Raw genomic sequence first — 26,470 nt, forward strand, 5'->3', positions numbered from 1 at the left:
GGTGGAAGAACGTTGAAAACGCTCTCTTAGCGGCCCCACACGCCTCGAGTCTCAATTGCAGATCTGTGATGCAACTGTCACGACCCTGAATTCTGGCACTGTTCCATTCGTCACTCTGATCTGGAGGTTTGTGAGATCACTGAGAACCCTTCTTACCGCTTGTAGTAATACGTGACTAACTCAGCTGCATTATGACGAAAACCCATACACCACCCGGAAAGCAAAGTCGCGATGGAACATCACGGTGAGTTCATGATCGATTCACACTGGGCAGCATATGTCTATTCGATACCGATGAGTGGAACTAACAATCGCGCTGCTTGTCCAGCAGCCTGTCCGAACTTCTCCCCCACTTTCCGAACTTGCGATTTTCCAAGATCTGGTTTGGGATACGGATGAGGGTCAGCTGGCGATGCGATATGCTTCATTAATTACCCACCTCAGTCCGAGTACAAAGCCAACTGTGTAAAAGATACAATGATTCGATCCCTGATCTTGATCATACGAATAAAAAACGAGGACCCTCACTTACGGTCGTACATGGCTGTACTTGGCACATCGTGCGCTGCAGAGAAAACAATCTAAGGCTTGGCAGATTCTTCCAGGGTTCATTGCAGCGTTGAGCACGACTCAAAAAGAACAGCGAACTTCGGGTGGAATGAGCTTTCCGTAACGACTGGTTGTGGTCCTGCAACGACCGTGGTCGGGGGTTGATGCTTGCGCTATGCGTGCGCTGATTGCGTTTAGCTACCGAACTATTAGGTCAAGCAGTTTGTGTGTGCACCCACACCCACTCGTTCGAAAAGTGTGCATAGCCATCAAGTTCTGGATCAGATCCATGGTGAATTGCGATCACCAATATCCAAGCAGCCCGTCTTTAGGCAACCTACTCTCAGTACACCAACCACTTCCTTCGTCCACACTCCTGAGTCACCCATTAAGTACTTCGCGCAAGACCGTTCTCATTTCCAAGACGCGGTACGACTGCATTGGTTAATCTGCTATGACGATGACCGATGACCGATGCAAGGAGATCTACACAGAGCTACGAGATCTATCAAGGACTGGCTACAAGAACCCAGACGGCAGCCCGCGCCTACCAAAAGACCCTTCAATTGAAACCAAGGTTCAAGCGCGCATGGAGGCTCTGCTCCCAGATCATGTAAGAATATCCGTCTGAACTGCTTGTGATCAATACGCTGACTTTGTACGCTATGATGCAGGACAGCCTAGAGAAGTACAAAGTCTGGTGTCGTGAGCGGACCAAGCTCAGTCGACAGCTTCCAGAGCCTGCAAGCGCCGACGAGATCATCAGGGCCATAGGAGAAGTGGAATTACTCGACCCAATTTCGCGCGGAAACCTATGCGACCTACTCGGGACCGACTTGTACTCTCATATCGAGATTGGAACGTATGGCAAGTACCACTACTGTCTGAGGCCAGACCTGTTCCAGTTGAGGTCGGAAGATCACGCCATTGATTGGAACGACGAACGCGAGCCGATGCCTAATTGTATTCTTGGTATCAATCTGTCGAAGACAGTTCCGTGGACGGGAGACAGACGTAAGGAGCACAGCTCGGACGAGTCTAGTAGCAGCAACATCTCCACTGGTAACGATGGCACCGGGTTCGTATTCATGCAACTAGGCAGAGTGTGCTACCTCGATGACTCCAGAAAGCAGAAGTACCACGACGACAGCAAGTTCCCCATACAGATGCCGTGGTTGGACTCCGGCTTCGTTCTCGTTGTAGTAGTCCGAGACGACGGAAGTGCGGGAGCCCCGTGGCTGCTATTCAACTTCACGCCAGTACACGAACTGGAGGGCAACCGGTTCCGCATCCCGCAGACTGACGACGAGTGGGGGACGCTTCCAGGCTCTGGTAACCAGTATGTTGCCGTAAAAATTGGGGAGGATATTGGTGAGCTCGGATTTGACAAGCAATGGGTCATGACGAGCCGGTTCGGTGATGACTACAATCCCCAGCTTGTCGCTGTGGTAAATACGTCATCTACCTCGAGAGGAAAGCTCGTGCGACAGAAGATCTTTGAGGAGGGTCGTTGAAGTGGCTAGAGGGTGCAGACTGAAGGACGATTGAGTTGCACTTCAAGGTGGCGGCGGTGAAATGGCGAACGGGATGTCTTTATGCCGGAACACCCGCTTCTCAAGTTTTCGAGGTCTAGTTGGAGATGCGCAGGATGCACACCAACTGTTAGTATCCACCGTGTTCAACTAATCATTGTATTCAAATTCGATGCAGTAGCAGTCGTATCAAGTCTAGAGGTTTTGGAGAGCCGCGGGCCTAATTCTCATAATGAGACTACTACCTAGGTATCACTACGCGAAACATACACTAGCTGGACAGGCGAAGTTTATGTTCACGAGCATGGAACCGCATAACAAATACATCGAGTCTTACTATTCGAAGCGGACGAAACTAACGTTTTTTTCAATCTGGCAAGGGTTCAAAGTTTGAATAATAGACCATGTGACTCACTGATGGTACCATGGTTCACCTGAAGAGCTTTTACACGCAACAAAGTTGCCTTTTCACACCGCAAGATTGGAATTGACCTCTCTCTCCCTCTTTCCTTCTCACTCAAACTTAAACAAACAAGCGAAAAGATACCATGTCATCGCTAACCGACGCCGATTGCGAGAAGATCTTCGCAGAACTTATGGCCAGCGCCATGTCGCAAGCTGGCTATCCCAGCACCAACGACGACAGCTCTTCCCACCAGCCCCGAGGCATGGAACAACTCCTTCCCGACATAGCAAGTATAGACAGATATCACGAATGGCGACGCAAGCAAATGAATCAAGAGGCAGAGGAAGCAGAACGCATCCGCCAAAACCAACCACGTCCAACCGCCGCCGATCTCATCAAAGCGATCCAAGAGACCAACTTCCTTATCGAAGAATCGCGCGAAGACGTCTATGACATAATGCATGGGATAGACAAGGGCGCACTAGAACTGGGAATGCATTGCGACTACCACTTCGACCTAGTACCTGATTGGTATAACAAACTCATATACGAGGATGAAGACGTGGACTGGGACGACAAACGTGAGTGGCCGGAATTCGGAAATATACTTGGTATCAACATGTGGAAGACGGCATCCGATACCGAGACCGCAGGAGCCCAGCCTAAGGATGTTGAATCAGATCAATCTGGACTTACGAACGAGTCTAGAGGCAACGACGCCACGGGCTTTGTGTTTATGCAGCTGGGCCGGGTGTTCTATCTTAAAGACTGTGACTTGGAAAGTAACAAAAAAAGGGCTACAAGAAATGAATGGCAGAGATCCTGGTCTGACTCTAACTTCATCCTCGTCGTAGCCATCGAGGAGAACGGAAGAGCAGGCGCGCCGTGGTTAGTGTGTAATTTCAATCCAGAAAATGATATTGAAGGCGGTCGCACCAAGATGCCGCAATCAAAACGGTTTTGGGGCGATACATTGGGAGACGGTGTTCAGTACAAAGCTCTCAAGATTGCGGACGATATTGGGGAGCTCAAACAAGGAAAGGCATGGGATGTTACGATGAAGTTTGGCAGCGAGTTTGACATACAAATCGTACGCGCCGTCTTTGATGGAGAGAGGAAAGAGAGGAGGCTCTTGCGACAAAAGGTTCGCAAGGAAGAGCTTACGGAATGGGTTGAGGTCTAACCTCCCAGGCGATATTTATACATCAACGTACCCCGGCTCACGATCTCCTACACCAACAAACAACACATAAGCTTTCAGCCTCATGGAATACGCTTGTCATTAAGACTACACAGCCTTCCCATCTAATACTTCCCACTCTCCTTAACCAACCCATTCTTCTCATTCTCCGCCTTAGGCTTCAACGCCCACTCAGGCGCCTCATCAATCTCATCCTCCTCAGCCTTATCCCCCTCCTCCTTAGTCTTATGCACACTACTCGGCAAATGCTCCGCAGGCGCATACACCGTAATCAACTCGAGCGGCTGATCCCCTTTGGTAACAAACTGATGCTGCGTCCCCGCCGGCACAACAACAACATCACCAGCCCTAACCTCCTGGTCCTTGCCATTCACCGTCGCCAGCCCCTTTCCTGATGTGAAGAGCAGGATCTGGTCGACGGTGTGGACTTCGTCGCCGATGTCGCCGTTGACGGGGACTTCCATGGCGACGATTTGCGAGTAGAGGCCTGTGTGTAGGACGGTGCGGAAGTCGCCGAAACTGCGCTTTTCGCTCATTAGGCCGGGGAAGTGCACCATTTCGTGTTTTGGGGGTGCGTTCTCGCGGTTGCCGACTTTCTTCAAGGCTTCCATTTTGGCGGCGTAGAGGCGAGGGGCGGCTGTACTGAAGGAGTTGGTCACGGTGACTGGGCTTCGCTTTGTAAGTGTGGATGTGGAGAGGCGGAGGAGACGGGATGTGGTATTGAGCATTAGGGTGGAATTGGGTTGGAATGGATGGGTTTTGGGGTCGAGTGAGATGGGGATTATATGGCACGTTGCTTTTGACATCACGGTATACATCGCGTCAGCGCGCGTTAGGTGTGGAGGGTCTAGACTGCGTGGTATGCATGACGTCACCATCGCGTTACCTCACGATGTACGGGGAGATTGCCTTTTCGGTACGCTAGTGTGTTCAGTAGAGCCTCGATTGGTAGCCTCTCATGTATCGGGTTGTGGTGCGTGCTATGAGTGGTGTCGTACCTGATTATGTGATGACATGGCGATGCAGGGTGCGATCAGGGTGCTAAAGGAGCTAGTGAAGCGTCCCGACATGTTTTGCAGAGTGTAGAGTGATATTGAGAGGAGAATGATGGTTTGATTATAGCTGCAAGCCTCACATGCTTGGGTAGTCAGGACGTGAACTATATCCTAGGCTATGGCAATATAGGAGCGTGATCGTATAAGTTCCTATGTGATCAAATAGTACCACTCAAATAGCGCCATGCGAGAGGGCGATCACTCTGTGGTCTCCCTGCGGAGCGCATTCTGCTTTTGGAATGCGTGTTTTGGCCCAAGCGTGTAGCAATCCTGGTGCTGTGTGGAGGTTCATTGTTGGTGGTGGGCTTGCCCACCGTTGCTTCCATGAAGAAGCAGGAGAGTCGCGCAAAATCGCCACGACTGCCATTGAATATGATACAAATAAAGATGCAGCTTCACTAGACGCGGCTGCGGCCAGCAGCTTCTTCCTTCTCCTCATCAAGCTCTCGCTCGATTTCCTCTTCTTCCGTAGGCTTTGGGGCCTTGACGTCCTTAGCAGGCACATCGCCGCCGCTCATCTGCCATTCCATGAGTTTGTTGAATGCGCCCTCTGGGTTCGAGCTGAGCTGTTCGTAGGTGCCCTCCTCGGCTACCCTACCTTCGGAGTCGATGCAGATAATACGGTCGGACCGTTTGATCGTTGATAGACGATGGGCGATGCTAATAGTTGTGTTGTTTTCTTGGAGAAGCTTGTTAAGCGCTTGGTTCACAAGAGTTTCGGACTCGGCGTCCAGAGCACTCGTGGCTTCGTCGAGAATAAGGATGTCAGGCTTCTTGATGAGTGCTCGTGCGATGGCAATACGTTGCTTCTGGCCTCCGGAGAGTTGAGTTCCTCTTGCGCCAGCGTGTGTTTCAAGGCCATCAGGCTGTACTTGTTAGCGGGAATCTCATATGATAGGGGTTGTACATACGAAATCGCTGATGAACTGGCAGTTGGCCTTTCGGGCAGCAGCCACGATCTCAGCGCGTGTAGCGTTGGGTACGCCATATGCGATGTTCTCCGCGATCGTGCCAGAGAAGAGTACGGGCTCTTGACCGACGTAACCGATCTTCCTCCTCAATTGTTTTGCGTTCAAGGTGGTGATGTCTCGGCCGTCGATGGTTACGGTTCCAGAGTTGGGGACGTAGAAACGTAGAAGGAGACTAGCGACTGTAGACTTGCCAGCTCCACTGGGTGCAACGATGGCCACGTTGGTACCCTGCTCAATCCTGAAGCTGAGGTCCTTGAAGATGGTTACCGCTGGTCTGGTCGGGTAGCTAAAGTTGACATTCTTGAATTCGATGGGGCCTCGGGCCGACTTCACTGGTAGACCCTTGGTGGGCGATATTGTTGGGTTGCGATCCTGGAGTTCGAAGAGACGACTGGCAGCTCCAACACCCTTCATCATCTCCCCGTAGAAGCCAGAAAGACCCACCATACTAGAACCAGCATAGACGGTGTACATCAAGAACGAAGAGAGCTCACCGATAGAGATGACGCCGTTCTTGACCATGTTACTACCAACATACAGGATGGAGATGATGGTCAGGTTGCCCATGAGTCCAGTACTTCCGTAAAAGCTCGCGGCAACCACAGCTTCCTTCTTTCCTAAAGCAAATATCCTCTTGATCTGCCGGTTGTATCGTGATGCTTCTTGAACCTCTCCAGCGAATGCTTGACTTGTTCTGACGTTCCCTAACCGCTCTTCGGCGATTTTAGTCAAGGTTCCCAAGTTCTTCTGGATTTTCCGACTGAGGTTTCGCAGCGATCGACCGGAGAAGAAGGCGACGAGGGCGACAGGCGGGGCGATCAGGGCGAGAATACCGGTAAGCTTCAGACTGACGAAACCCATCATGGCGAAACCAGCTGCACCGCTAACGAGCGCACGTAGGCCGTCCGACAAGTTTTGTGTGATGCTCTTTCCAACGATGATGGTATCCGAACCGAGACGGGAAATGAGATCTCCTACTCTGTTGGCGTCGAAGAACTCGGCGTTTTGAACAAAGGTTTTGCGGTAGAGCTGCGACCGAAGACGTGCGACGATGCGCTCTCCGACGATTCGAAGGATGATGATACGCCCAAAGTTGAACGCAGCGCCGGTCGTCAAGACACCTGCCAGCCCAAAGTAGAAGATAGATGGAGATACACCGAAGAGTAGACCATTGGTGTTCTCAGTCGAGGTAGCAGCGTCCAAGATCTTGCCGATTGAGAAGGGTACCGAGAGAGAAATGCCAGAACCAAGGAGCAGGAACAGGAAGGCCCAGGAGAGTACGCCGAGCTCAGGTCGGGCAATTTTGATCAGTCTCCAGATCTCCTTCATGCCGCCTGGTGCGCCCGAAGAGCCAGACCCGTCTTTGCTGAGTTTGGCGCTCAAGTTGACCTGTTTTGCCTGCGCCGCCTTTTCGGACTTTGCAAAGCCTTGTTCCTCGTTCTCGGGCTCGCCATCGTGTTCCTCTAGGTCCACGATGCCCTTTTGTTTGATTTCCTCTTTGTATGATATGCGCTGTCTCGCAGGCTTGGCATTACTTGAGGCTTCCGCTAGTAGTCGCGATGTCGTGAACATGCGAGCTGGTGTGTGTAGGCCATTGTTGCGTGTGGTGCCCGCGGCTGCGAGTCGGAGGATTGATGACGGGGCGAAGAGAGACGGCGCGCAGCTGTTTGGTGACGCCTTGGATATTGAAGCTTTCGGTATCGGCGTCGTAGCGAGGGATCTCGAAATGGCGGGTGTTGTCGTCGAGATGCGCGACTGTATATTTGAAAAGAGGGCTCCGTTGCCTGGGCCGTGCCAGGCCTTTGCGGAGAAAGCCAGCGGGGCGCGCATGGCTGGCGGGGGGTAGACGAGACGGCTACCGGACGTGGAGATGGAATTGGGGCGTTATTGAGGCATTCGACATGGCCATGGACGTGCGGACGTGGGAGTGGACGACTTCGGACATGTCAATCAAAAGTTCGGCGCCTCGCTGATGACGACAGGACCGCCGCGTCGATCGCTTGCGTGCCGCGGCTCGATCTCCGAGAGTCCCTGAAGCAGGGCACAACCAGCTTCACGCCCGCGTTCAAGGGTCTTTGCAATTATCACGGTCTAGATGCCCAGTGTTTGTACGCATGTCTATTGTCTGAATGTTTGTGACTGCGCGACGTCATCGCCGCGGGACGCTGCAGCTTTGCGCGCTCTAGGTCGTCTCCTTGTTCACCCCCACGCCAAATCGACGGGGTTTCCACAAAGAAGTTCAAATTCTCGAACGAAGAAGGCGCAAATATGACCCAATAGACACCTGCTACATACGGGTGGCATTAGGGCTCATTCACGGCGTGAACCTGTGGACGGAAGGTGCGACCGCCTGAGTCATCTTCACTCATACACCAGGCATCAACCCATGTCTCAGCTACAACAGCGATGCATCTCAGAATATGTTCTACTGTTGCACATAACCCATCGATGAGCTGCACAGTCGTACGGCAGCATTGTTCGTAGCCATGGCGTCCACAACTCAAACACCGACACCAATCCATCTAGACGGCACGTCCCTTGAAGGTGGAGGCCAACTCCTACGGGTAGCCCTCTGTCTCTCGAGCCTGACCAAAAAACCAATCAATATCACCAAAATCCGAGGCAAGCGCTCCGGCGGCGGGGGACTCAAAGCCCAGCATTTGACCTGTGTGCAGTGGCTAGGCCAAGCAAGCAATGCGAACATCAACGGTGCAGAACTCAAAAGCAGGGAAATCACTTTCATCCCTTCAAAAGACCTTGAACCGACGAACAGCATACTGACTGCTGGCGACGTGCGGATCAAACAAAGCACCCCCGGTAGTGTCAATCTAGTCCTACAAGCCATCCTACCGTACATCATCTTCTCTGGAGTTGAAACGCCGATACGTGTACGCATCGATGGAGGCACCAACGTTTCCAACTCTCCATCTATCGACTACGTCATTCAGGTCCTCATACCAATGTTGGAACTCATCGGCATACCACACATCGGCATTCAGATCCATTCGCGGGGCTGGTCACAGGGAAGTGCCACTGTTGGCATCGTCACATACACAATTTCGCCTATGAGAGAAAGACTATCAGCGTTTCAGTTACTCAACAGAGAAGAGATTGTCAGTGTAACGGCGACGATCATCGCACCCAAAGATACTGAGCGGCAGTTCCGCGAGGAACTCGATGTCATGTTTGAGAGACGCCAGTCTCGGTTCTTCGGCTATGCGGGCGACCACGATGGTGGGATTGACACTACATTTGAAGATTCACACCACGACAAACGTTACTACCTCCTACTAGTAGCGACCACGTCCAACGGCATGAAGCTTGGCCGCGACTGGCTATACAATCGTGGGTTCCGTGCTGGGAAGCTCGAACAGATCATCCCCACCGTCGTGAAGAAGGTATCCGATGATTTGTTAACAGAGATCGAGCATGGTGGCTGCGTGGACGAGCACCTGCGGGACCAGTTGGTAGTGTTCCAGGCGCTCGCCAAGGGAAGAAGCAAGGTGTATGGAGGGAAGAGGAAGGATGTGCTGATGGAACCCAGTCTGCATGCCAAGACTGCACAGTGGGTAGCAAAGGAGATTATTGGTGTGGAATTTGATGATGAAGGTGGATGCAAAAGCATTGGATACTTGCCACATAATGTGGATAAGAATGATGTGACGGGGTATGACATTGCGAAAGATCTAGAGAGCATGAACATCTCTTCATGAGACAAGTACGTAGTAACGATGGATATCTTCCCATTGAATCGTCCACGAACTCTACAGCGCATACCTAAAATGCTTCGCCTGCTTATCCGTCAAATCACTGAATCCATCCCGAATGGCCTGATCATCTTCGCCCTGACCATACTTCCTGTCCCTCCTCTTGTTCTCCCAACCCATCCACAGAGCCAGTACACCTCCAATCACCACCATTGCGCAATAACAAACGATGAGCCCCGTTAATGCCGAGAAATAACGCGGCGCCTCCCTCGCGAAGAAGATGTTCGCTCCTGCAATATTGCCCGCCGCGTAGAAAACGAACCACATTCCGTTCGCAGTGCTACGCTTCGTGTGACCCGCAATGTTCGTCGTGAGCAGATTCCAGGACAAGATAACCGGCGCACCAATGATGTACTGCAGCCAAGTGCATCCAACAAGACTCCAGCGTTCCGATAGCGGCGTGAGTCGAATCCCCAGCAACCCAGCCAGCGGCGGTAAACAAACCAAAGCCAGAATAAGACACCTTGTATCCCTGAAGTAACCCGCCGCAAGTCCACACAGCGGCACAACAACAAACTCAATAGCCCCCGTCGGAAGCTGAAGCAAGGTAGCATAGATGCCACTAAACCCAAACCCCCTGATAAGACTCGACGAAAAGTTCGACACACCCCCATTAATAACCCCACAGCACAGCCCAATCAAACTAATACAAAGCACCTTGAAATCCAGCACCGCCTCGAGCGCCTGATGTTTCTGAAACTGCTTCGTCTTAACGCCAATCATATTGCTCGCAATGCGATCAATCGCCACAATCCGCTGTTTATGGTCCAGGAACTTGGCGGTGGAAGGACTATCAGGCATGACCCAGAGGAACACCCACGCCCAGACGAAGTTCAACAGGCCGATGACGAGGAAGATGAGTTGCCACGTTTTGATATGCGCGGAATGCGCGTGGCCGAGGCCGTAGCCGAGGAGTGCACCAACCATCGTTGCCATGCCGTTGAAAGCGAGGAACACGCACATGCGAACGGGCTGTTCGTCGCGGCGGTAGAACATGCTGACGATATTCATGATGGCGGGACTGATACTCGCTTCGAACATGCCGAGGAAGAAGCGGAGGGCTAGCATGCCGGAGTAGTTTTTCGCGGCGACGTGGCAGCAGAGGAGGATGGACCAGAGGAGGATCATTAGGCCGGTGTATTTCGAGACGGGGAGCCGCTGGATGAGGTAGTTTGCTGGTAAAGCCCAGAAGAGGTAGCCGAAGTTGAAGATGGCGGCGACCCAGCCGTAGCGGTCGCCTTGGAGGCCGAGGTCCGGGGTTAGGGTGTAGGCGTTTGCGTAGTTTAGGGAGAGTTTGTCAAGGAATTGGATCATGTAGGTTATGCAGATCTACGGTGGTTCTTTAGCTTTGTTGTCTTATGGTTTAGTTGTATGACTTCGAGAGAACGTACCATTGGCATGATGACCCAATCGATCTTTCTCAAGACGACTTTGCGTTCTGCTTCTAGCTCTTCTCTTGAGTATTGTTGGACTTCGAGATACAGATCTGCACCGATATCGCGCATCTGCTTCTCAGCAGCGAGTTGCCCCTCATCGATGCTAGCCTCTCGCGCTGGCGAGATCTCCTCTTTTTCTCCCATGTTGAATCTGTACAGCTGCTGAACCGGCTGTTGGTGCTTGAAGTCCGGATCCAACTATTGACCTGAGAGGTGTAGAGGCGAGATAACCGAAGACCCTGGCAACGACTTCTCACAGGCGACGGTAATGTTCGGGAACACAATACTGACAGCGAGGTCATGACATCTGTACTTAAGTGTATCAGTCAAGGCCTCCCACCCTTGGCAACGGCCGTGAACGCAGCTATCGGCTATCTTGCCAAGGCAGTCTTATCGTTGTGTTGAGCATTGCATATCGCTACCTAGGCCGGCCGTCGCACATGCAGGCGGATGATGTTGCTGCACGCCATTGGTGTTGTTGATCCTTCGGCATGTCGAATCGGATAATTCCGCGGGTACAGTTACCCTGGTTGGAGTAGCCTGAGATAGCGCGCGAATGTAATGTCAACTCCAAGGCTGCGATTACGATATGATCTCGCAACGCTTCTGCTCACCTGCTCCATACATGTCATTGTCAAGAATCGCGATGGTAACAGCTTGTCCAAAGTGTCCAAAGTGGTAAATGCTAGTTGTCTCGTATTTGCTATTATGGGGGTGCTGGAATGTTGCATCTGGCCATAGGTGTGGCAAGGAGCAGCGCCGGTCATGCGAAATCCTATTTCCACAGACCGTACGGGCCGGATGTGAACTTCCAGAGCTTGACTGTTCCATCCTCGCTGCCTGTCGCGTAGAGCTTTCCGTCAGGCGAGAAGCTTGCCGACCAGATAGGTCCGTGATGGCCCTTGTTGGTCTCAAGCTCCTTCTCCTCGTTGAAGTCCCAGACCCTAACCCAGGTATCATTCTGGTTGCTACCACCAGTAACAAACTTCCGCTCCCCGTTGTGCAGAGCCACGCTGGCAATCTCGTATGGTGTCTTAATGCTTTTGATGAGCGATCCGGGCGACTGGCTGTTGAAGAAGTAGGCACTGTTTCCAGCAGCTACGCTCAGAATGCCCTCCGAGGAGGTGTTATCCAACTCGCAAGAGCCAACAGTGCCTTCGACGGCGTGCTCGCCGATTGTAGACTCTTGGCGCAAGTCCCACCACCGCACCTTCTTGTCTTCGGCGGCTGTGATTATGACGTTCGGGTCCGATGTCCACACGATCGACTTGATGGTTCCGGTGTGAACACCTGCGCCAATCTCGAAGCTCGTCGCGTCGCTACGTGAAAGATCGTATATGCGCAACTTCTTCTCCATGCCTCCTGTCGCGAGGATCTGAGGGTGGGGCTGGTTGGGGAATGCGACGGCGCGGACGATGTGGTTGTGGGAGAGAGTGTGTAGGGCTTCACCGGTGTGCGTGTCCCAGACCTTGCTGTGGAGCATTAGTACCATCTCCACTCGCGGTAGTCAGAAGCACTTACGCAGAGAAATCTGCAGAGGCAGTAGCTGCCAGTGAGGCATCCGAGGAGAGTCTCGCTTGCCAGACGGCGCCCTTGTGGCCCAGGAAGGTACCAATCCAATCTCCCGTGACTCCGTCGCGGAGCATGGGGTTGTTATCCTTGCATGCTGATATAATGTAGTACTGGTCCTCGTCGACCAGGGACGAGAAGTGAATATGCGGCACAGGTCTCGAGTGGCCGTGGCAGGTGAGGGGCACGACCTTGGTTGTTTCGGGCATAGTGGGCAGGTAAGGAGGGTGTGGTGTTTCGACGTAAAGAGCGAGTGCGATGATAACTCGTATGAGCTGTGTAGCTGAGGTCGAGAGCGGTGAGGCGTGATTGCGCGAGGGCGTGTGTTCTAGGTATGTGGTCGCAGACAGTTCCGAGCTAGATGGGAGTCACGCGTAGTATCTCTAACAGTTCGGAAAGACAGAAAAGAGAGCGAGAGATGCAAATTGGTCGTCAATGGGTCGTAACGTCGTTAAAGTGGCAGGCTGGTGGAATCGCAAGTTCATGAACAGCAATTCGAGGGGGGAACATTGGAAAGTTGAAACCTAGCTCAGGGTGGCCTACCGGTAGTGCCGGAGATCTCCGCTGCCGAGGCAAGACCGCGCTACCACTTTTGCATCCATGCAAGCCTACCAGAAAACTACCTACGTGCAGTCCAAGTTGCCTCATCCCGCTTTACACCCAGGTCAATCATACTCCGGTTGCAGTTTTCGCAAATGCACCGTTCTATTCTGTCTTCGTCTTCCTCAAGTACCACTCTCCACCAAATGGCAAGACATCTGGGGCAGTTGACCCTGATTCCCGTGCACAACTCAGTTGTACTTACCAAGCCGAACTCGTTGACTGCTGAACTTCCGGTCTTGGCCATCAAGTGCAGGAAACTGTCTCGTCCAAATGGTGCTACTTCTTGGGCCGCCTCTACTACCGAACGTTGCTTACCCCCCGTGTTGTTGAGAATGCGCGTGGAGTCCACATCGTCTATCGTTTCCAGCAAAGCCACCACTAGCTTCTGACGCGGATGGTTGTCTGGACCAACAATGTCATAGACCTCTCTAACAATATCGCAAAAGTCTTTGTGCGCAGCGTCGTCCCCAAGCGAAGGTTGACTGAGCCAGTGCTCCAAGCGAAGCTTGAAACAAGAGATGGTACAGTCTCGGAATCTCGGGAAGTCGTACTTGTCACCGACGCGGTACAGCCCCAAGGCATGACGGATACCAATGGGAGTACCTTTTGCCAACTCGTCGGGATGGAGGGAATCCTCATCGTATGCGAACTCAAGCATAGTCTTGAGAGCATCGGGGTCGTCTTCTTTCAGGGTGATATCCCTGGCGGAACTCTCCTTATCACGTCAGTAGAGGCATGCGTTTCTGTCGTAAGAGACTAGACTTACTGCGAATCCTCCAGTGAAGGCTGCCTTGAACCAGTATGACTTCGAACTTAGCACTATCCTGTGGGCTTCGAATATACGCTCTCCTATAGGTCCGTATCGAATCGTGATGTCAGATAGGATCTTTGAATCTGAGAAACTGAGATTAATTTTGTCAGCATACTCTCTCTTTTTCTCTCAAGATACTTTGCCACTTACTCTTTGAGACCAAGCTTCTGTCGCTTGTGTGCGTTATTTGGAGACATCATGTTGACCCAGCTTGGTGTATATTTGCTGCTGCTGCGAAAGAAGAGGGCGTTAGGATTAGGAGAAGAATGCCCTAAAGCAATAGATCGCGTATAAATACATGTTAATCTATACCAAGGGTTTCTCAGTCGTTGCACAGCTAAGACTGGGTGATGGGTCTTCTGGCCCAGCATGTGTGTCTTGAACTACGGATGACCCTCGGCTCCAGGATATGTACCGTGGTACATACAGACCACCACTCAGATCATGAGCACAGCCAATGCCAAGGTAATACACTCTTCGCAACTCGACGAAGCTTTAATGCAGAAGATCCAGAATAAATACGGTAGGATGTGTCGACACGGAAACACAATGACTACACAGATTCAAATGTTGGGTGGCTTAAGAGCTTGGATATGGCGCAAAACTGTGGTTAGAGACGAGGCAACTCTCGACGGCCCACAGAGCTCAATCGAGGGTGACAGAAATGATGCGCTCTTCGTCATGTGGTCATTTGATGTCGGTAAGGGGGGACATCATACAGTTGGCATCGATGTATTGACAAGTTTTCGTTCATAGGGCGTAATTAGCACAGCGCAAAGTATCGGCCAAAAAGGAGCATCACGAGTCACTCTCAATTTATCATGTGCACGAGCAATAGATGAAGTTAGGGGGGGTATTTCTGATTAGATGTTACTACAGATTAGGATATATGTACAAACGCGTCCCGCTATGGACGCTGGAAGATTGCGTAACGCTCGAAGCATGACCGTCATAGCTTAGCAGCGCCTTTATAGGGAGGCGTCGACCTTGGCAGCGCCGAGGACATCGGCGGAGACGTCAATGTTCTTGACATCGTCGACGGTGGAGCCGACCTTGTCGGTGGCGGTCTTGACGGTAGATCCGGCTACGCCCTTGACGTTGTCGACAACAGGTGAGACAACACCGGAGACAGTGTTGACAACGGGCTCAACGGCACCCTTGACAGCGTTGACGGCAGGGTCGACGGCGCCCTTGACAGTGTTGACGGCAGGCTCAACGGCACCCTTGACGGTGTCGACGGCGGGCTTAACGGCACCGGTGGCAGTGTTGGCAACAGGCTCGACGGCACCAGTGGCACCACCAACAACGGGGGCGACGTCAGGAACCTGGCGCTTCTCAACAGCGGCATCAGCGGACTGACCAAGAGCGGAAGCGGAACCAGTGGTGTTCTTGACGTCGTCAACAGTGGATCCAACAGTGGACTCAACCTTGGAGGTAATGCCGTTGACGGCACCAAGAGCGCTGTCCTTGACGTCGTTGACAATGGGGGTAACAAGGCCGGAGACAGCGCCAGTGACAGGGGCAACAGCCTGCTCGACACCGTCGACAACAGGCTTGAGAGCAGACTCGACACCGTCAACAACGGGGGCAACAGGGGCGGTGACACCCTCAGCGATGCCGTTGACGTTCAGGTTCTGGACGTCGGCGAGCGTAGAGCCAACTTTGGAAGTAACGTCGCCGGCAGCGCCGCCAGCAACGGGGAGATCGCCAACAACGGGAAGGTCCTGGCGCTTGCCGATGGAAGCGTCGATGGAAGCACCGAGGGCATCGACCTTAGCATCGATGTTCTTGACGTCGTCGACAGTGGAGGTGACCTTGGAGGTAGCACCGTTGACGAGGTCACCAGCGACAGGAAGCTCCTGGCGCTTGCCGACCTCAACCTCGACAGTGTCGTCGAGAGCCTCAACGTTGGCGGAAGCACCGACGTTCTTGACGTCGTTGACAGTGGAGGTGACGCCGGAGGTAGCACCACCAACGATGGGCTTGACGTCAGGGACCTGGCGCCTGGTGATGTGGGCACCAACGTTGGCGTTGATCTTCTTGGGGTCGACGGAGGCGTCTACGGAGCCGAACTTGGTGCCGACCTTTGCGTTAACACGGCGGCCGATGGAGGCGTTGATCTTGGGGCTTGCGACACCCTCAACCTTCTGTTGAAGTTGTCAGTTAAAGAACTTTAAGACGACATGGAATGTACTCACGTTGACGGTGGAAGAGACGCCAGATGTGGCGCCGCCAACGACGCCATCAACCTTGGGGATCTGGGGAATAACAGCGGCGTTCGCAACAGCGGCGGCTGCAAGAATGGCGGGGACGTTGAAACGCATCTTGGGAGAATTAGGGTTCTTGGAAAGACTGTAAAATAGTTGGAGCAAAAAGCGAGTGTCGTAAAAAAGGAATGACTGTGGATCTGTAGCTGGATGATACTACTACTGAAGTCGGAGCCGATAGTACTTATATACTCACCCACTCCAACGTCTCTCTCCTAACGCCACACCATGTACAAGTGTGGCAGCACAGTAATGTCCGGTATATCACCGTTGTGTGCATTAGGAAGACCAGTAGGATGTCGATCGACATGACAAAGCCTGATTCCAGGGTGTCCGTAGTTGATCCACTGGAGAGACCCATGCATTCGGCCATTATGAAGTGGTATCATGAGCGTAGATCGCTGTTGGTGACCCCATAAAGGTGGAAACCACCAGCACGGGTCCTGTGCCCCGCTCGAGTAATTTCTAGCTGGAGTATGGCAGATTTGACAGCCTCACCGTATCTTGTCTTGAGGCTGGCAGCTTGGCATAGATACTGTCGGTCGTGGCTTTCCCAGGTGTGCATCCCTGAATTCATTTAGTTCGCCTTACCAAGAGGAACCTTAATCAGGATGCCTTCAAGGGCATGCGCCATGCGCGACGCCGCTTTCAGGTTCCCAAAGCTCTTGCTATTTCGCTGTGCCTCTAACAGACCCGAGTCATAACCTGTGCGCTTCAGGTCATTGTGTCGGTGTCGATTGGGATCGGCATCAGGGGTAGAACTGCCAGGGCGCGGAACTCGCGGCTTCGATGCGGACTATCGTAGACGTCTCCAGCGACTCATTGGTATGACCCATTCAGCGAGAAAAGCTTAGATAGGGCTGCCATCGCACTGGTATCGACGCTGCATTGGTCGTTCTCAGAGCGGCTCTTTGTTCCTTGTCAGTGGGTTGCAGTCCGCTCAGCCACATCTCACCGTTACAACGTGAACGATCGGCCCGTATGCGCGTCTTCTAGTGTAGACGACCTGCAGTTTGTTGTCTCCAGTTACTCAAGTATATTTGAAGTTGCAGTCCATGATGTGGTCGCGCAAACTACTGAGTCGCGGTTTTACAGAAAGTGAGGTGGTGTCCTTGCCCGATCGTCGGAAGCCAGCACTCAGGCACACTCCTTCCTGGATCGGCCCGAATGTTCCCCAAGCGGCGTAGCGTTGACCAACACAGCTTACCTAGGTAGTGCCTTCACAACGCGCACGGTAGACCTTCCATGACGCAGCCTTTTGTTGACATCGCGCTACAACCACGAGACGGCCGTTGGAGATTTTACCCGTGCCTTGACCCTAGCTTTACCGAACTGGTGGAGGATTAGCGCTGTCTGGACGAATTGGGCCATCAGCAATTTCCCGACGCGTCTCCACGCCACGTGCCTGCTCCACCTCGAATGCCCGTGTCGAGCTACACGCAAACCTCAGCTTCGAGCCTTCTGACTATCGACTTGGCAGTCCAGAGAGCACTATGCTAGTCTTTCACCGGACATGAACGTGTAGTCGCAACATCTTTCTTCTCGCCGAGTTCGACGATGTCATTCAACGAGTCGTAGCAGAGAATTCTCGCCAGCAATGACTATGAGAACGTGCCTGGGCTGCGGAGAAAACCGTTGGCGGACGATCCCTTCAGCGATCAAATCGGACCGAGTCAACAGTCACCCGCCCCTGGACAGGTTGTGAATGCAAGGCCGCTGGTCGCAGAACCACATTAAATCTTGCACGGTCCGATGCCGTATCTCAAGGTGCAGTCACACTGCGTACTGGATAGGATATGAACAACGGCAGTGACAGAAATCTGTTCCTGGGAAGACCCCCCCTTTCAGGCCCTTTGAGTACGTGGACGTCCGTTTCATACACGCAGGGGTTGCTCCTCCACCACTTGTCCCAGTTACGTCGGGGCTGCATTGATGTCGCCCCCAAGGAAATCGAAGTACGGTCACTGTTACGGTTGTGTCGGTGTACTTGATGATCTCATCACAACACTCGTCTGCCGTCTAGTCAGCACTGAGCATGGAGACAGGATTGATACCAGCGACAGGCCGGATGTGCCCGCAAAAGACAGGCCACGAAAGGAAGTACTCACAATAATTGCTTGTGGTGCAATAATACACATGTGGTCGGGCAACGAAAGCACATAGCAGCTTCTGCGATTTCCTTGACGACTTCACTGCTTGTCTCGATGGCTCGATTGGAGTAGGCGACAGTCTTCTCTAATGTACATTATGTCCGCTACTGTCCACTCTCGAGGAAGCTCGTGACCATTGCACTTGCTACCCGTTATATAAAGACAGGTTTGCGACCATTTCACTCGAGACGGAACCCCCTTCCAGGCAACAGCACATGTTGGCTAGGGAATCTTGCTTGAACATTCCCTATCTCGCCTTGTTTTGGTTACGCTTCGATCCCATTGCCCCGCACTTTCTACCATGTCTATCCTAATCGAACGCATAGAGGGGCACTTGTGTAGTCAGACGGGTGCCTACTAACACCTGCTTATGGATTTACTCTCCTTTTCCTTCATATGATCACTGTTATTGATACTCTTTATTCGTGGATTTGCCCCTCCGCACGCTCGCAGACTATTGATCTTCAGCCATGTCGTCCTCCACAGCCAGCAGTATCCCCAAGGCGGGTATCAGGGACCTTCCCGACGAACTACTTCTTCAAGTCATTCCTCATCTAATAGTCGAGCCGCGCTTCGACCGAAGCGCCTACGGAAATCTAATATCCCTCGCCGCTGCGAACACTCGCTTCCCCGGAGTCATTCGAACCACCTTTCACGAGCTCAAAGCACTCACTGTTCCCCTTCCAAAAGCATTCGCCTTGTTTCGAACGCTCCGGGATTTTCCCGCCAACGAATGGGCGGAGAGAGTCGAGTCTCTTGAAATTACAAACTATGTATCTCCTGAGGCTCGGAAAGCAGACTATGGTGGCAATGAAGATGGCTGTATACAAAAGCCTTGGAGCAGTGTCCGTGAACTTCGGCGCAGATTGCGCGCTGGGCTCCTACGATACGTGGATGCGCGACGCCGGTCAAGAATGCCGTCAAGGCAGTTCGCTATCGAGACCGAAGTTACTTTCCGAACGGATTGTCTAAACGTTATCCGGGACGCTGAAGACGTGAGTAACCACAACAAGCGGATGTGGGATAACGCGCTCCGAGCGGGTCACAACAACGCTTTCCTCGCTCTGCTTCTGCTGGTGCTACCAAACCTTGAAGAACTGCTTCTCGGTGGCGGTCATATGTTGCACTATCCGATGTTGCTCAGGGACGCAGACCCGTGGCAAGGACCAATGAGCCCGCAGGTTGATGGGCGACGTCACTGGACCAATGACCCCTCGACGCAACAACTACGAGAGCACAAGTACCTCGCTCAAGTCTTCGAACCCAAGTACTCTCGCCTCACCAAGCTGGAGCTGCCATCCTCATGGAGTGGTATAACACTCTCTCGGGCTCAACTCATCTCGCCCATGTACTACCATTTCGACGACTTACAGACGTTGATAATACCGGAGTCTGCGCTTCCACCTAGTCACGTCGTGCTGGCCAACGGACTCTTATTCTCGGTACTGCCGGTGAGCCTCAAGTCTTTGACTATTGTCGACTGTATGGTTCTCACGTCGGGGTTTGTGAGACGCTTGCTGAACGACACCGTTGTCGATCCGACCACTTATCTTCCAGGTCTGCGCTCAATCAGTGTATACTACATCGGCCAGCCCTTCTACACGCTCGAATACACAGACATTATAAGCGCGAAAGCACTCGGAATTACGATCGACCGTTTCTTCTTGGACAACGTAAAGCCGAGAACGGAGCTGATGGCTTCAGATGTGGGAGGTCAGCCATGGAAGTTGAGTACGGACGAGGTGTTTGGAAGAGCAAAAATCCCAGCACTAGATCGGGGTGTTTGCGAAGTGGCTGGATATTGGGTGGGGAGCAAGCGAAGAACGGGTCTTCCTGCTGGTAAAGCGAAGGAACATTTCCGGAATCGACGTGGCTAGTGGCGCGGGCATCAAAGTCAGTGGGCTTGGTCGTCGAGTTCAGCGGATGTGCATTATTGACCTTTCGATATGTATTTTATCTCATGCTCTAGCTGCCGTATAAGTTCATAGCAGCCATTCAGGTTCGTGATACAAGCATATTTCTCGTCGCAGTAATGCTAGCTGTTCTTTAAGCACACGAAAGTAGCATAAGGGTAACATCATCGGCTCTACGTAGCCTTGCTAATACCTGACGAAAGGTACGTACTAAATAGTTGTAAGATAAATAATCTTCTTAGGACTGCTCTTGCGATCTCGAAATACGAAGAGAAGGAGCCCTCAGAGGAGTTAATGCGGAGAGTATTGGACTTTTCAAGGGAACATTCCCTTAGGGACGGTTCTAAATCTTCTCGATGCTCAGCCCGGGGGTCAAAGGCGCATTATCTTCTCTTTTCTTCGCGGCTCCCTAATGGCGGGGCTTTGTTGCAGATTAAAGGCGTTTTGCTTTTTGCGCACGCCTGCATAGGAACGTCAGCAATCAGGCGCGCATGTGCGATAATGTGGGCATAGCTGTGAAGGCGTTGGGCGGGGAGAAAGGGCATTGGGGCATGTGAGAAGGCAGCAACTAGCCTAAACAGCGGAACAAATTGCGCGCTGTATGGTGAGACTTCCGGCGCGCAACGGTCGCCCTAGTGCATGACGCATCCTTACAAACCTAAATCGTCGCGTCTTGAGGGTGTGTAGCTACTACTCGCCAACGACCATGCGTCTATCAACCCCGCCACCTGCCCGCTTCTCGCTAGCCTGTTCCAAGGTTATGATCAGTCAGGCATATATATATCAATCATCATAACGCAGCTTACCATTGCAATACTAATGCCATCTTCCATCTCTGAGCATCCATAATGTCCGCCCTCGTCGCCCAAAAAGCAACGGCCCAAGCCGTCATTGACGGGTACAATGCTTGGAACATGGACAAGATCATGGCTTATCGAACGGAAGATTGCACACAACAAGTCCTTCCTGCATCCCTAGGGCGACCAATCATGAACAACACCCAATATCGCGAGCGCTTCAGTCAAATGCTGCCACATTTCAGGAACTTCAAAGTAAGAGGCAGAGTTCAGTTTGGGAATGCAAGCGACTGACATCATCGTAGGTCACCGTCCACACAGAGGTGCATGATGTAGATGCGCATACATGTATCATGCATGCGACGAGCACAGCAGAAAGTGACATCGGACCGTATGCGAATGAATACGCGCTGATCTTGCATTTCACGGAGGACGGGAAGCAAGTTACCCAATTTCTGGAATTCGTTGATTCGGCTTTTTCCAATAAGTTCTTCAAGGAGCTGAGGGATGCGGGACTTGGGCCACAATAGACGTGCGCAAATGCGATGCAAGCGAGACCTAGATCGATGGTATATACGAACCGAATATAGGATACATGCGGAAGAAGGCAGCTTCGCCGGCATATCTTGTTCCCCATCAGGACAGAAGAAGCGGATATGAATGGATACAAGACATCGACAGAGAGCATGAGTGCGCTCAATGACTTTGCGATTCCGTTCTACTACGCTCAACCATCTTCACCTCCCTTATTCCTTCCATCCATCCTACCGCTTAACCTCGAAGTCACCTCCAGGCTTCCCGGGCGAATGCACCTGCTCATGATTGTCGAACTCCTTGCCCGAGAACTTGCCCTCGCGAATTTTGTTCTGGTTCTTGTGCGCGGCAATGCTGTGTTTGGTGACGCTGTCGCCGTGGCGGTCTTCCACGGGCTTGGGAACGTCGGAGGCGTACTCGGATTCGTGGCGATGCCCTGGTCGGGTGGTATCATGTGATGCCGGGGGAGATGGGGAGGCCTTCGAGGCTGATTGCGCGGAGGAGGAGGACGTGGAGGATGAGGCGGAGGATGTGGATGGGGTGGTGGTGTAGTAGAGGGCTGCAGCGCCGGCGGCCGCGGTTGTGGTGAGCCTGGGGTAGTCAGTACGGCGCATCTAGTCGTCGAGGGAACGCAATTGCGCCACAAGAAGGGTTGATTGCTCACCATGTCAATCGCGACGATGTCTTCAGCGTTTCCTTGGTGCGCTGCTCATGATCTGTCGCATATTGTCTCCTCGCTGCTGGGCACCTGGCCCTAGATAGTGCGCGAGACAAAGCTCGTAGAGACGTTGCTTTTGTGAAATTCATTGCGTAGATATTGAGGTGAATGGATGGGCAATTGCCAGTCCCAGCCTTGGATATGTATGCGCCATCTGCCCGGGTGTTGATGGCTGGCCCCAAGCCACGCTACGTCATCGGCTTGTTTACGCGCCATCATGGCGCCTTGGAACGTGGACGCGTCTGCGCACGTGTCCGAGCCGCGCCGCCACCCCTACAGTAGATGAAGGAGGCATGCGGATCTTGCTTGGTGTTCATCCAGCCCACTACTACTGTTGCCTCTGTTCCATTCCACTTTACGGCAACAAGCTGGTTCTATCCTCGGCATGCGTCACCATCACAGCTATACCTCGGTAGCGCCCTGCGCCGTGCCGCAACGACTCACAATACAGTCTTGTAGACAGACAGCATCGCGTCTAAAGATCCCGCTCTCGAGTACAGGTTACTGCTGGTCTTGCCCTCCGTGATCGCATCTCTCCTGCACGTCGGTCTTGCTAACAATTACTTGTACAGTCGACTCCGACATCGCTATATACCACCAAGTCACTCAATCTTCCACATACGACAATAGGGCACCGAAAATTAGCTTTGTTGTCCGCTCAACCATATCAGCCCACATTACCATCACCCCGATTCGTGCATCCAGAATGCTGTAAACGTTACGACACACGCATCTATGAGCAGGATGCATGATACGGGATGCTGTTGCCGGTCCCCTGCTTCAGTACACCGCCGCAACTGTGTCAAAATTGCGCCGAAATCCTCCAGCAGTCACGACTACGTTCTAAGGACGTTTGGCTTTACCCTTGCACGATTAAAATAAACCACAGGGGTACATGACCTTCGCGCTTCACAGTAATATAAACACACATGGCTTCTAAAAAGTCAAGATTGGGAACCGGTGTCAGTGCTACTCAACTCACGGCAACAGCTTGGCCTGTACCCCCTCTGTTTTGCTGTAACCGCCATAATAAACGATGAGTAGATTTTTGTTCCCTTCACAGCTTTGCACATGCTGAAGAATGGCGTCATTCAAGTCAGTTTAACAACACTTTCCGTGCTGGATGCTGGCGAAAGTACATGAGTAACCAAAGCCGAATGGGAAAATTAATATAGGCTGGCCGATCTGCAAGTACTGGTCAGCGTTTGACGATCCTTTCTTCTGGAGATTGAAATCGCGTACTTCGTGGTCATGCGGCCTGGATTCAATGAGTTCTTCGCGGTGTTCGCCTCCCTTGAAACTCATTTGTTTTTTGGTATATCCGAGTTCTTGCGCAGCACCATCTCGTTGTATACGCTCGACTTGTTTCTGTACTTCCTGCTTCCCAGGATCTTCATCCCACCAGGCTCGACTGGGATTTTAGTCTCCTAGTCTACTCGGAACGTCCTCCTTTTGATTTTCGATATGGGAGTTGTATTGTTTAGCGTCAAGGACACCAAGGGGGTAAAGGACGCGTAAATCCCACTGAACGATCAGAATTTCCACTCTGCGGTATTCACAGCATCTTGTCTCTCTCCTGCGCGCCTGATATCCTCATTCTCGATCTGAAGATGTCTCTGACCTTCAGTATGTACATGATTTCCATAACCACCTGATCAAATAAGGGTCTGAGTGGTTGGGGCGGGCCTTCTCGAAAACTTTCTGCGAACCTCACACGTCCAAGCTGAGGTTGGCGCCACGAAGCTGGAGTACGAGTCCAAAGTACACTGGAACCAGCGTTCTTTGTGTTTCTGTTTATCCTGTCACAAAGCTGGGTTAACGGGAACGGTCCGCCGTCAAGTTCAGCGACTAGTTCCTCAAGTGCGTCGCATAGCACTGCGGTGAAGCTAGCTGGTCCAGAACCGTGTGTAAATTCGTCTCCTAGTGATGATGCTAAGAGGGAGTAACTGGGACTGTCCACTTGTCCTTTGGGTTCGATGCTATCCTCAGGTGATACCAAGTTTGATGCAACGGGACTATGCTCCGTCATACTCCCATTATCAGTCGCGCTTTTGGGTCGCGAAGCTGCTGAGCTTGCGGAATAGCAGTCCAATATGGTTATAACGTCTCCATGAGCGCCGTTCAGTATAGGATATTCTGCTTGATGCCAATACGCTGTGTACTCATCGTTCTGACCCCTGTCTTGAGTTAGTTCCCGTTTCAACTGTCCATGTCATCGAGTGGTTCACTAACGCCGAAAACTTCAGATTGGCTTTTCCGTTATGATCCTTGGACGCGCTGGCGTGACCTATGTAGTAGAAAATCATCAGACTGCGTGGATCGTCATAAGTCCACACATGATCCAAGACGCATTTGTTCAGGTTGATTTGTGGGCGTTTGCTATCGCGGATGAGGCTAACGCTGCATTCGTAGCCGAGGTTCTGGAATAGTGACTGCAATCTGTCGATCTATCGGCTGCGTAAGGAGGCGACTTCGGCTTAAGAATTCATGGTCAATACACTAACCTCTTTAGTATGGCCTTGGAGATCATCAAGACTCTCATCCCACCTAATGATCTTCACCGCAACCTTCCTGTATGGGATGTAATGATTGCGAGACAGGTCTCCAGTAGCATTATCGGTGGATGAGATCGACAATCCGTATTCCTCCATTCGTGACGAGAAGTCTCCGTCAGCTCCTTGTTCGGAATTGTCCCCGTCCTGGTTGTCGTCCTCAATGTTTATTGGTAGCACAAACAACGAGATCTCTTCCAGATGCTCGGCGATATGATTATGGAGTGTCATCAGTCGACGTTCGTCCGGACACAAGGGACACCGAACGATGGTCATATCATCCATTGTTCTTTCAGACATTTCGACAAGAACTGGTAACTGGTCTTGACGGATTGAAGCCATATGTTGCTCAAGAATGTGGGCACTGAAATCTTCTCGACACAAAGATATTATGTCATGCTGTTTACAAATCCACTGTCTTCGGTGAGTTTGGAATTCATGGTATTTCCAATCTCTTCGCGTCGAGTATTGCTTGTCAGAGCTCTGACAGTGTTCGAATGTGCACATATAGGGCCTAAGGTCCCGAAATATGTGCCGTCTGGAATTGTTATTATGAGTTGGCACTTAAAATATAAAAGCTGCATGCTCACTTCCAGTGTTGCCGATTGTGCATCGTCAGCGAGTCGATCTCCAGGTGACAATAAGGGCACTCAAATGTGATGTCTTTCCGAGAGCTCCTGGGCACATCCGGTACTCGATTTGATCTCCTGGTTCCAACTGTTGATTCTGCATATATGGTTCCTTCCGGGTTAGTTGCATGAAGAAGTCCTGGAACAGCAGATGCAGCAACGGTGGAGTAGGTGTTTCTGCTCATTGCAGACTCTGGTGCATGAATCTCGGTTCCCGATCCATCTGTTGGCTTCTGTGTCGCTCCAGTGATTGCTTGGTTGCGTTCTTCGTGTCTCGTCCCGCCAGCCTCTAGCGTTGTCCCCGTGACATGAGATTTTCCCCCGGTCGTGGTGAGAATTTGATCTGGATGCTTAGACCAGTAATGAAGCTGCTCTCTACGCCTAGTGTTAGCCATAGACAGCCGCATCAGCAATACATGTCTGCCTCTTGGAGCGCTATCCAACAAAGCACGCCGCGCCAAACGATCTAAAGTAGCAACCTCTTCGTTGACGTGGCATCGGAAACCTCGCGTCTGCCAATGTAGAAACTTTTCTTCAACATGAAGCAGATCGTACTGAGTGTACATAGCGACTTTGTGGTGAAGTTCGGCTGTTCCTGTTGAATGAATATACTTCCTGTTAAATCCTGGCCTCTTCATCAAGACCGACATCTGGGCCAGGAGATTCATGTCTGCGTTTATCTGTTGCAGGATTATGAGTATCATGTCTGGTTTTCCGCCATCCTTGTGTTCCTGGTCACCATCATCGTCATCTGAGTTGTTCTCAAAGTCAGAATCAGCACCAGACCCGTGTTCCTGTTCATGTAGTGATTTGCTGAAGTCGCTACCGATTGCTCGAAGGCTGCCATAAGCTAAGTGAAACGTTATCAGATGCATGATGGTACTGATATTGCCCACTCACCGGACAGCGCCTGACGGTGGATTTTGCCCAGAGTCTTGACGAAAGCGTTCCTCAGTTTATCCTCCTGACGAAGGATCTGGTCTAGCGACTCGCGTGACCCAACAGGCAAG

General features: G+C 52.0%; 9 protein-coding genes across 9 annotated transcripts; 4 read left to right on the forward strand and 5 right to left on the reverse strand.

Moving 5' to 3' along the window:
- Positions 1 to 1,009: 1,009 nt before the first annotated feature.
- Positions 1,010 to 2,063, forward strand: J4E83_009509 (uncharacterized protein; the record flags this gene model as incomplete). Its single annotated transcript, XM_049336394.1, has 2 exons — positions 1,010 to 1,162; positions 1,224 to 2,063. The coding sequence occupies 2 exons, from the start codon at positions 1,010 to 1,012 to the stop codon at positions 2,061 to 2,063; spliced, it is 993 nt and encodes a 330-aa protein (XP_049184493.1).
- A 566-nt stretch (positions 2,064 to 2,629) lies between these two features.
- On the forward strand, positions 2,630 to 3,670 carry J4E83_009510 (uncharacterized protein; the record flags this gene model as incomplete). The annotated part of the gene is made up of 1 exon (XM_049336395.1): positions 2,630 to 3,670. The coding sequence occupies one exon, from the start codon at positions 2,630 to 2,632 to the stop codon at positions 3,668 to 3,670; it is 1,041 nt and encodes a 346-aa protein (XP_049184494.1).
- Positions 3,671 to 3,792: 122 nt separating this feature from the next.
- Positions 3,793 to 4,416, reverse strand: J4E83_009511 (uncharacterized protein; the record flags this gene model as incomplete). The annotated part of the gene is made up of 1 exon (XM_049336396.1): positions 3,793 to 4,416. One exon carries the CDS (start codon positions 4,414 to 4,416, stop codon positions 3,793 to 3,795), a length of 624 nt encoding a protein of 207 aa, XP_049184495.1.
- A 725-nt stretch (positions 4,417 to 5,141) lies between these two features.
- MDR2 (multidrug-resistance transporter mdr2) lies at positions 5,142 to 7,544 on the reverse strand (the record flags this gene model as incomplete). The annotated part of the gene is made up of 2 exons (XM_049336397.1): positions 5,142 to 5,609; positions 5,655 to 7,544. 2 exons carry the CDS (start codon positions 7,542 to 7,544, stop codon positions 5,142 to 5,144), a joined length of 2,358 nt encoding a protein of 785 aa, XP_049184496.1.
- A 656-nt stretch (positions 7,545 to 8,200) lies between these two features.
- J4E83_009513 (uncharacterized protein) lies at positions 8,201 to 9,427 on the forward strand (the record flags this gene model as incomplete). Its single annotated transcript, XM_049336398.1, has 1 exon — positions 8,201 to 9,427. The coding sequence occupies one exon, from the start codon at positions 8,201 to 8,203 to the stop codon at positions 9,425 to 9,427; it is 1,227 nt and encodes a 408-aa protein (XP_049184497.1).
- Positions 9,428 to 9,478: 51 nt separating this feature from the next.
- J4E83_009514 (uncharacterized protein) lies at positions 9,479 to 11,061 on the reverse strand (the record flags this gene model as incomplete). The annotated part of the gene is made up of 2 exons (XM_049336399.1): positions 9,479 to 10,810; positions 10,873 to 11,061. The coding sequence occupies 2 exons, from the start codon at positions 11,059 to 11,061 to the stop codon at positions 9,479 to 9,481; spliced, it is 1,521 nt and encodes a 506-aa protein (XP_049184498.1).
- A 631-nt stretch (positions 11,062 to 11,692) lies between these two features.
- J4E83_009515 (uncharacterized protein) lies at positions 11,693 to 14,097 on the reverse strand (the record flags this gene model as incomplete). Its single annotated transcript, XM_049336400.1, has 6 exons — positions 11,693 to 12,389; positions 12,439 to 12,814; positions 13,030 to 13,069; positions 13,292 to 13,804; positions 13,856 to 13,991; positions 14,051 to 14,097. 6 exons carry the CDS (start codon positions 14,095 to 14,097, stop codon positions 11,693 to 11,695), a joined length of 1,809 nt encoding a protein of 602 aa, XP_049184499.1.
- Positions 14,098 to 14,868: 771 nt separating this feature from the next.
- J4E83_009516 (uncharacterized protein) lies at positions 14,869 to 16,224 on the reverse strand (the record flags this gene model as incomplete). The annotated part of the gene is made up of 2 exons (XM_049336401.1): positions 14,869 to 16,047; positions 16,099 to 16,224. 2 exons carry the CDS (start codon positions 16,222 to 16,224, stop codon positions 14,869 to 14,871), a joined length of 1,305 nt encoding a protein of 434 aa, XP_049184500.1.
- A 2,563-nt stretch (positions 16,225 to 18,787) lies between these two features.
- J4E83_009517 (uncharacterized protein) lies at positions 18,788 to 20,194 on the forward strand (the record flags this gene model as incomplete). The annotated part of the gene is made up of 1 exon (XM_049336402.1): positions 18,788 to 20,194. One exon carries the CDS (start codon positions 18,788 to 18,790, stop codon positions 20,192 to 20,194), a length of 1,407 nt encoding a protein of 468 aa, XP_049184501.1.
- Between the last annotated feature and the right edge of the window lie 6,276 nt (positions 20,195 to 26,470).

This window comes from Alternaria metachromatica (genome assembly GCF_023757995.1).
Source record: "Alternaria metachromatica strain BMP 0045 chromosome Unknown scaffold_33, whole genome shotgun sequence".
NCBI lineage: Eukaryota > Fungi > Ascomycota > Dothideomycetes > Pleosporales > Pleosporaceae > Alternaria > Alternaria metachromatica.